At 36.6% G+C, this 10579-nt stretch overlaps 1 protein-coding gene across 1 annotated transcript; it reads left to right on the forward strand.

Moving 5' to 3' along the window:
• The first annotated feature begins 1783 nt into the window (after window positions 1-1783).
• LOC139699113 (aldo-keto reductase family 1 member A1-like) lies at window positions 1784-10081 on the forward strand. The gene is made up of 7 exons (XM_071598140.1): window positions 1784-2299; window positions 2407-2574; window positions 2671-2874; window positions 3345-3601; window positions 6257-6422; window positions 7864-7961; window positions 9671-10081. Exons 1-7 carry the CDS (start codon window positions 1913-1915, stop codon window positions 9708-9710), a joined length of 1320 nt encoding a protein of 439 aa, XP_071454241.1. The 5' UTR covers window positions 1784-1912; the 3' UTR covers window positions 9711-10081.
• The last annotated feature ends 498 nt before the right edge of the window (window positions 10082-10579 follow it).

A 10579-nucleotide genomic window follows, 5' to 3' on the forward strand; every position in this document is an offset into this window, starting at 1 on the left:
AATAAATGATCATTAGCAGTTTCGCTGTTAGGAGTGCTTTAAATTTTAAATGAGAAAAATAACATTTGCTAGCATTGCGTGTAATGTTAAAACATTCCAATGAAATTGAATATAAATTTTACCTGCGTTACTTCCATTTTGGTTGGTTGCAGTCAGGTTAACAGCAAACAACACCACCCTTATTTTACGATTTTCATCGGATAAAACATTCCGTTTGCTTTCACTGATTGAACTAGACTCAGGTGAACCGTAAAGAAGTCCAGTAAAATTGATAGGGGGTTCATTCAAATGGCCCTCATCAACCACGACTGAAACTTTTCCCAATGATCCAAGATTTTCAGAAATTCCGCGAATGAATACACCCACTACACAAGCTGCTAGGTCTGAAACATTCGTAACAGCTGGATCACAGCACAATGGTTTTGAGGAAATGACAGTCTCTACGACTTTGATTAGGCATTCCAAAGAAGAAATATCCACCTTCAAATCTTTTCTTAGTTCATCGATTAATGAAATGGTAGTCGAGCTATGGCACTTCATCAAAGATGACAATATGCTGTAAGGTAATCGATCATTCAACACTTGTAGTAACAACAATGTACTCGTCAGACCAGTATACAGTCCAAAATCGGCATACGCTTCCCACTGGTTCTTCATTGCATTAGATATGACATGCAATAGCGGATTATCCAATTCAATCCATTCAATCAATCTTTTCGAAGATGTCGTTAGAACCGTTATTCCTCCGACAGATGTTACTATTTTAATTTGTCCATTCGGGCCAATGGATGTAAATAAAAGTTGATTAAATGACTTAAGTACATCCAGAAAACCATGGCTTCTAATTGATTGCGATTGAAAACAATTCACATTAAATTCGGAAGGATTATTATCCATCCTGAAACAAGTCTGTCGACATTTACCTAACCCAAAAACTGATTTCAATTAACTGATTCCTACTCTGCACAACATCCTCATGAGTCACTTGAAGTAACACTACTTTTTACTATCCTGTTGTTCTTCTTGCGTGAGCCCCAGTTTTTTCTCCACATATCTAACTCCCTAAAATAGAAAATAAAACCAACTTTAATGATCCACTGTCGAAAAAGAATGCGAAACCAACATAAACAGCGGGCCAGCTACCTGCAGAAGGGGTAATTCCTTTTTATCATATTGCCGAACGTAGTTTTCATTATCCTGTAATTTTACCCAACCCCAATGTATCATTACAAGGACAGGCACCATCACCACAGTCACCAAATTTCTATTAAGAAATTCCTTTATTCTTCCCCCGGAAGCCATAGTTTTCGCGCCGTTCTCAGACCTTGAAAAAAACAATAAACATTCAGCATAAAATAAATTTATTTACAGGTGTGGACTTTGGGCCATTAAACACTTAAATTCTCTGGCACAACGGCTCAGAATTTAAATCACGAATGTGAACTCACTTCAGGGCATTTCCCGTTGTAATTCAGCAGACATCCATCATTACGGCACACAGTTGTTCCAACTTCTCCACTTTGAAACAGCCAACCTAAGTTTCTTCTTTTTGTGCTTGTTGATATTTTCTTAACAATTGAAATGTCTTTTCACAGAAAGATGATTATAGTTCATGATATTTCTCCTTGACGTAGCTCTTAATAAAAAATTCATTCAGAGAATCTCCGCTAATTATCTTTACATTTTTATTAACAAAAGTTGGTAAGGCTATAGAATCGACCTGTCGATAGCATTATTCCACCGTTTTTAATGTGTACTTATGTTGTGTTTTGGCGTGCATGAATTAATTGATTTTTCCCGTTGAAAGTCTTATGTAATCCGTATATGTTGACGAAGCCTTTGGAGTTAGCAGCTACGGTTCATCTTCTGGAGATTTTTATTCTCTGTACTGTATATTATTTATGCAATAAATATGTTGTTCAAAGCCGGCCTATGCAGTGTCCTAAGTTTATGCAATATTGGTTTACATTCATCAGCAATTACCCAGACATGTAACGCAGTTAAAAGAACATGGGGTAAATGTACAAGTGCTAACCTCTTTTCATGGCCGTGTTTTAAACCCCTTACGGATTACGACAGCAGGTCCAAAATGGTTTCATCTGTGACGTCGAATCCCAAAACAGACAGCACGAGCCAAAACAGCTGCAAAAAAGATCACTGGAGTAGCAATGGGCGCCAGAAATACTCTAAGTTGGTAGATCCGGGCAGCAGAGGGGAGAATATGGAGTTTAGCGAGGGAAGGAGTGTTCTCCTTCCCTCTGGTTATCGCATGCCCCTTGTCGGCCTTGGCACTTGGCAGGTAAGGAAGATGATTAGGAATTACCTACCTTTGTCTTAAAATTGGTGGTACACTAATGGTAACGTTGTGTACGTCACCCATTGCTGTAACTTTATTGATTTTCACAGGCCAAAGATGAGGAAGTGGAAGCAGCAGTCACGGAAGCTCTTTCTTCAGGGTATCGTCACTTCGACACCGCCTTCAACTATGGAAATGAATATGCCATTGGTCGTGTCTTTAAGCAGTGGATTAATGGAACGGACCGAACTCGCAGTGATTTATTCGTAACAACGAAGGTATATAGATCTAAGGGCTGCGTTTACTGAAATTGTTATATTTACAAAGAGTTCAGCAAATGAACCTTGTAATCAAATCTTTCTTTGCCTCACCAGCTTCCTGTGTACGGGAATCGACCAAATGATGTCGAGAAGTACTTAAAAGAGTCTTTAAGGCGCCTTCAGTTGGATTATGTTGACCTGTATTTAGTCCACATGCCATTTGCTTTAATGTCAAATGAAGCTGGTGATAATTTTTTAACCAACGCAGATGGTTCTCCTGTACTAGATCTCAGCCTTGACCATCGGAGTTTATGGAAGGTACGATCGTCATTTACATTCTTAATGACAATTGACATTGAATTGATAAATTACTAACCCTTTTTGCACCATGATCTTTCAACGGTGTAACATATTTTTTAATAAATTGACGCAGGACCGTAAATAATTAGTGAAAATCTCTCAACTCTTTTCAGTGTTTGACTGAATCCCATGTAATATTTTGAGGATTATTATTTTTAGTACCATATTAACCTGTAAACATTCCTTACTTTAATTGTAACTTAGTTGGAAAAAACCTTAATGACAAACATGGATCTTGCATGCTTATATGATTACTAACTCCATTGTGAAGACACAATAATGGTGTCTGTCCCTCCATTTGATGATTTTTAATGGTAACTGCATTTGGACTTTTTTTCCATTTGCTTTACTCATAATCCATCTGCATCTGAATGGTGTGTACCTAGAAGACAATAAATATTCCTTTTCTGTTTCATGGTCACCTTAAGGCGTTGGAGGCCCAGGTTGATGCTGGTCGGGCGAAGTCCATTGGTGTATCCAACTTCAATGCAAAGCAGGTGTCAAATATAAGTACAGTAGCCCATCATCCAATCTCTTGTATTCAAGTTGAGTTACATGCCGTCAACCAGCAGAAGGAATTAAGAAGAGAATGCGCCAAGTGTTCGGCAAATATTGTCTTCACAGCATATTCACCCCTTGGATCCCCAGCGGCTCCTCAGCACTTTCAAAGCAAATATGGTTACTCGTAAGTGGAAAAATAAGCATGTGTACAGCACAATTCAATTCTTGCAAAGCATACTCTTCTCCTAGAAGACTTTTCAGTGATATTTATGGTGCCAAGCCAATTAGTGCAGGATAGCACACCCATCAGCTGGCATACTGCTTTGTGGACCTCCCACTGCCCACCTTAAGATTATGCTGAATGTAATGCAGGATTTGCCTCAACCTAATTACCTATCCTAAATAGCACATAACAACCAAGTAATCATGGGAATCTCTCCATAAATCATAGTTATCAACTCGAAGGTTGGTTCAATTGCTGAAGTACAGTTCACCTAGTATCTGCTTTATTCTCAGTGGTGCGTGCAATTCAGAAACAGGTTATGGGACCAGTTTCTTTCCCTGTGGTACCCTTGGAAGATGTGGTAGCCAAAGAATCACACATATGGGTCAAGCTGAGGGTATCCAGTGACATTACTCTGAATCAAATATATGCCCTTCTCTCAGTAGACCAGCACTCTACCTACTGCAATTCTATGTCCCTCTATCTGGACAATCCTTGAACTTTTTGATACCTTTCAGCAGTGAGGACTGTGGTATAAATGCATTAGATTTCTAAAGAAATGTTAGTTTCAATTCTCTAGGCTCTCCTCGGTTTATCAATTCTCAGCAATTAAAAACATCCCAATGTATTTCCAATTATTTTTCTAAATCAATGTTAGCTTTGGCTTACATTTTGATAAGAAAAATCGAAGGTTACCAAAATGTGCTTTGTGTAGCTGAAGAAGATTGTGTTGAAATTAAGGAAGTAACTTTGCTATTCCACACTGTTTATTTAAAACACGACCTAGGTTTAGACGTTTGACGTCGTCATCAGAATGTCAAACCTGTTGATGACATCCTACATGGAAACCTAGGTGGTGTTTTTAATAAAGTGTGAATGGAATTACAAGTTACTTCCTTCATTTTAATATGTGTAAATTCCATAAAGTTACCCCCGAGACAACAAATTTGTACAAGAATGTATTTACTCCTTTAAATGACAGCCAAACAATACTTTTCCCTGGTCATACACTGACCAGAGGGTTGTTTTCTTTTCTCTCATTACATAAGTCTACTTGTAATTTTTTACAAGAAAAGTATCATTAATTAATAATGTGGTTAATGGATTGTGATTCATACTAATGTTTTTTGGGCAGGAGTTAGTTAATCTGAGTTGAAATGGATATCACGTTAAGTAAAAAAAGCAACTATGTCTAAATCATGCCAACAGTTATCATGAAGTCCTGGTTATTGTCCCGTTAAGGTTGAAAAAATCCTGCCATTTTAGTGCTATGAATAAGCCATTTTATATTAATGCATACACATGAAGGTAAGGTAAAAATTTCTTGGCCTGACACAGAGATGACCTTCCAAGCAGCAAACATTTATGATTCCTGCCCGAGTGCACGTGTCATTAGTTCGTAAGATAAGTTACAACTTGTTCTCGCAAGTAGTTTCTGCACACGTATTGTTACAGCAGACATCTTTCGTATTTTTCAATAAAATGGAAAAACTTGAATTTCGTATGGTCACAAAATTCTTCGTTCTGAATGGATTATCCCCTAAAGAACTTCATCCAAAGTTGATATTAGTGTTAGGAGAAACTGCTTCTTCAATATCAACCATTAAAAAGTGGGCAGCTGAATTTAAGTGTGGTCCCACTTCCCACCAGGATTACCTGTGCGAAGAATGGCCGAAAACCACAACCACACGGAAAACCACCAAAAAGGTGCACGATATCGTGTTAGACAATAGGCGAGTGAGATAGCTGTGTGGATAATGGAAGGAAAGGTGCAAAACATCTTGCTCAAAGAATTAGGGATGCAAAAGCTCTGCACAAGGTGGGTGCTGAATTTGCTGAATGCCAATCAAAAGCATGTGCGCTAACTATGTTCGCAGCAATGTTTGGACCGATTCAAGATTGAACCGACCGCTTTAGTGCAGTGATTTGTCACAATGGATGAGACATGGGTCCACCACTACACATCAGAAACGAAACTGTAATCAAAGCAGTAGGTGGAAGCCAGTGGTTCAGCGCCAAAGAAAGCAAAGTTGATCGCATCTGCCAGAAAGGTCATGGCCAGTGTGTTTTGGGATACGAAAGAGATCCTGTTTATCAATTACCTTGAAAAAGGAGAAGCAATGACAGGGGAATGCTACTCCAACCTTCTTGACCAGCTGGATGCCAAATTTAGCAAGAAGAGGCCTGGCTTGAAGAAGAAAAAAATCATCTTTCACTAGGACAACTTGCTATCACCTGCTCACAAAGGTGCGTGATCGATGGGAACACTATGGGATTTGGGGTACGATTTGCTAGGCTATCCTCTCTATTTTCCTGATTTAGCTTCCTCAGACTTCCATCTGCTCCCAAAATGGAAGAAATTTGTTTCTGGGAAGCACTTTACATCCAATGAAGAAGTTGAAAGGGCTGTAGATGGATATTTTCACAGCCTTCCAGATTCTCAATTTGGGGAAGGAATACTGATGTAAGAGAAATGCTGGACCAAGTGGGTTTAAATCAAGGGAGATTATGTGGAAAAATAAAATCAGTTTTTAATTGAAAATCGCAGTCTTTCATTGTTAGGCAGAGAACTTTTCAGCTTACCCTCATAATGTTGACATTCTTTCTTTTTTTCAGAATAAAGACAGTTTCTGCAGGACTTATGAGTAATCCTGTCGTGATGGAAATTGCCTCTGCTCACAATAAGTCTCCAGCACAGATTTTGCTTCGTCATCTTGTGCAGCAGGGTATTATCGTGATACCAAAGAGTGTTTCACCAGCAAGGATACAACAGAATCATGAGGTACATAGTAACAAAACATTCAAGGGACATTTTTCTTCCGCTCTCATGTATTTAATTCTGTTACATTTTTAGGAAATTAAGTACAGGAGTTCAGTTTAATGCCAAATTCCTGCTAATATTTTGTGCTCCAAGATAATATTGAATTTCATTTCAAGTTTGCTTCTTAGTGCTGTTGTTTGCATTTCTTACCTTACAATGTTTCACATTTTTCCTCACAACCATTATTTTATGGTCTTGCAATTTCACCAGTGTTTAATATGCAAGTAATAGTAGGATTGATATAATTCACGGCTATCAAATTTTAAAATATACCATCAAGTGTGTACATAACTCATCAGAATGGTTCCTTCTGTTAAAAATGTGCATTATACATAGAATAGAATTCATCAGCCTTCCTGGTTAACTACAAGTCAAATTTATCAATTACATGAATTCCATTAATGCACTTTGGCTCGCATCGTTTGAAATTAACTATAAATTAATTAATTTCCAAAAAAAAATATAAAAGCTTCGTTCTTCCTGCTAGAGTTTTAACAAAATAGAGAATTCCATTTACTAGAATCAATCTATCTCTTGTTTTTCTTTCCACCTTATGTAGTGCTTTGGTTTATTTGACTTCAAATCTACATCAAAAATTTATGAATGCAGTTCATTACTCTTATCAAACAGAACAAGATTGTCTACATGCTCTTATGGTCTATATTTCTTAGGGAAATATTGCTCAAACTACTTTTTATTATACCAGGTTATGGAATGCTAGCTTTAGATTTTCTGCTTTAGAAGGTATTTTGTTGTCACACTGCTTTTTAAGCAAGCACACTTATATGGCTGTGAAGAGAATACTGATGCAAGCTTTTAACTTGACCATTTATCCTCAATAACTAAAACTATTCTTTAAATAAATTTGATTTTCTAAAATATTTGACAACATATTCCATAATTATGGGCAGAATTTAATTTATGTATGATTTTAATGGATATATTTTGAAAAATGAAAAGAATTATGAAATTACATGTATCTGAAGCAGTTGAAGCCTAAGTTTGTCTGCTTTCTTCAATATTTTCAAAATTACATTTCATTTATAGTGAAACTTATAATCTAAAACTGTGCTTCCAAAAACAAAGGGGATGCTATCTGAATGCTGAAGTTTGACTTAGCACCGAGTGTCTTTCTTGCAGAACAGAAGCACTCTTTTACAAGTTTTATCTAAAAACCATCATTGGCTGAAAATTAAATGAGCATCTTTTTAAATAAATTATGATACTTTTAAAATTCACTGTTTGTGCAGTGTAAAAGGTGGAAATTCTGATTCTTTCAAGTTTCTACCTGCAGTTTTGTATGCATATAAACTAGCCCTAATAAGATGAGCATTAATTAAGCTCATCTTTAGAGCTTTAATTTCATAAGGTTTGTTAATCTACTTATCATTCTTTCCTTCAGGTCTTTGACTTTAAATTATCTGAAAGTGAAATGAAGAAGCTTGAAGAATTGGACCAAGGAGAGAATGGAAGGACATTTAACTTCTTATTTTTCAAAGGGTAAAGAGTTAAGCATGGATAAAGTTGAGAATTAGCATCATTCATTTCTGTTAAAAAGTTATGGCAACATAATTATGATTTTGTGCAGGCATACCTTGTTTTATAACAGTTTTAGGCTCCTTGGAATTTTCCAAAGAAACTGGGAGATGCCACAACAGTAACTTTTAACGGAGTCATCCGCTAATGTGCATTTCAATGCAAGAATTTCAGAGTGTTAAAATCATTCACCTTGACGGAGATCCCGGCCAAGGCAAATGATTTTTACACTCTGAAATTGTTGCATCCTTGGAATGTATTTAAATGATTGCTCATTTTATATTTATTTCAGTTATTAAAAGTTTGATATTACTTTATGCTTGCTACACACACATTGATGTGTGTATTCCACAATCTTATGGGACAATGGCAATTTTAAAAACATTTAGAGCATCAATGTAGTGCATACGTTGAATAGTTTTCTCTAGTGGTAACCAAAGGAAGATATTTCTTGGGATCATTCCAAAGCAGGCTAATGTGTAGTGATTTGTAAGATGAAATGGTTGTACATCTGGGACACGGCATTGGCATGGCTGCAGAAAAGACAACATGATCTGTTACAAGTTACAATATAAAAAATCTAGGAAACTTGAGCTCTATGGCCTCGACGAATAATAAATTAAAGCAAAATTCCTATAGCCATAATAAGTTAGCACCACTTGTCCCACAAAGAAAACTAAATTTGCTGTGATCTTTTGTAGGAAAATAAAAGGAACTTTGACAACAGTGACCAACCACAGCCTCTCAAACAGAATACCCTTCTGTAATAGTTTGCAGGAAGGTTACTTCCTCACCAGTGATTAACTACAGACACAAACACTCTCACCCAAATGGGGTCCTTCACAGGGTTAAAGGGCCTCCCTTAAGGATACCTGGGTTTATGAACACACACACTATCTGTGACTGTTTATGGGAATAAATTCCATGTTAGCTGGAACTGTAAATTGGTCTTTTGAGGCAAGAGTATGGGCATTGATTGGAGGTATTTACGATTTGGATGTTGCAAATAATGGAGAAAAGTTTCAAATGTAGTCAGCAAAGAGAAAGTTACTTGTTGTAGAAATCCCAAGGCAGTAAAAGTATGCGTGGGAAATTTTTAGATGTAGTGGAATGTGGAAACCCATGATTAAAGGGAAAATGCTGAATAAGCAAAATGAATGACAGAAGAGGCTAATAGACATACGAAGGCAGGTATAAATGACAAAGAAATGAAAGCATCATGTTAACAAGAGAAAGTTTTTGTGGTACTAGATAATAATGGTTAGGAACCATCTAAAGATATCTTTAATAGGTAGAATACCTTGTATGAAGCAAAGGAATGATCACTAAGCAAATTCCATAAAACAAGGTATGCCTGTTGTAGTAGCCAAGTGGGTAAAACATTTGACTACTTATTATAATGGTTTCTGGACTTAACCCAGGTGATACTTCTAAACAGCATTCCCCTTAAATAAGCAAATTTAAAAAGAGTACTTTTCAGTAAACCACACTGGTGGCTTAGACCAAGAACTGCAAATTTTTATGAGGTGCAGGGCTTAGGTCTAGGCTGGCCTATTTTCTCCCTCGTAATGCAAACCTTAATGATTTTATAGCCTGTTTTACTTTTCTATCTCATTATTGGCAAACAATTACTTTGTAACACCACTAACTTAAATGAATTTTTTATTTCACAGGGTTGAAAATCATCCAGAGTATCCATTTGGAAAAAATTAATTTATTTTGATGGGAGAAAGAATGGTATACTTTCACCTACAATTTTTAGTGTGGACACTGGTCAAAAGCATAAGGTGGGTATACTTTGAACAGAACTACATTATTACCTTTCATGTTGAAACATTAAGAGATCAGCCCCTGTTGAGATTAAGGTATCCTCAGTGTAAAGATGTGAGACAAGGATTTCACTGGTAGGTTGTGCTACATAAGCTCCTTTCAAGTGTTCTTCAAAGTGTACAAATCTTTGTTGTGATCCTCAAGAGCATACATTGGTCAGTTGTAAATGAACATGGGAATATCACGCAGCTGGATGAATAGATGGGACAATCAACATGTATATTTATGTACAAAATAAATAATTCCTAATTCTACTAGTCATTTTTCTTCTGCATGCAGGATTGTTCAAGTCTGGAAATTCTGGAAACATTCTTTGAGCTATCCCCAGGGATGTCCCGTGTCTGTTACCTCAATACACTTAACCTTCAATTTTGTTTGCATTGAAATGCAATATCCACACTTCCATGATAAAAAACAGCAACCCTTCTAACCTGTCTTAGAGTTAGTAGTATAGTTTCTGGTGATTTGACATTCAGGTACTTTTGCTCCATGCTCAGAATGTAGCATTTTGTTTTCCTTTTTATTTGAAATTTTCAGTAAACCTTTGGAACACTGAATGCTAATGCCATTTTTATCATTATTGACAAGGCCACTTGCAGGACTTTCCCATGGGAAAGACACCAATCAGAAGATTATGTATGTTCTGTTGCATTAGGACAGCGCATCAAAAACAAATCATTATACACATTGAAACAACTGATAACCAAACATTAATGAAAATTCATGTCACCAAGCCAAAAGGACCAAAAATC

Source organism: Hetaerina americana, unplaced genomic scaffold (assembly GCF_022747635.1).
Source record: "Hetaerina americana unplaced genomic scaffold, ioHetAmer1.1.p SCAF_9, whole genome shotgun sequence".
Taxonomy (NCBI): domain Eukaryota; kingdom Metazoa; phylum Arthropoda; class Insecta; order Odonata; family Calopterygidae; genus Hetaerina; species Hetaerina americana.

Excerpts from the sequence above, each read along its gene's own strand:
- LOC139699113 (XM_071598140.1), top strand. The coding sequence starts at position 1,913 with ATGTTGTTCAAAGCCGGCCTATGCAGTGTCCTAAGTTTATGCAATATT. Across the intron at positions 3,602-6,256 it reads CAAAGCAAATATGGTTACTC|AATAAAGACAGTTTCTGCAG; the intron begins GTAAGTGGAAAA and ends TCTTTTTTTCAG. Across the intron at positions 7,962-9,670 it reads AACTTCTTATTTTTCAAAGG|GGTTGAAAATCATCCAGAGT; the intron begins GTAAAGAGTTAA and ends TTTATTTCACAG.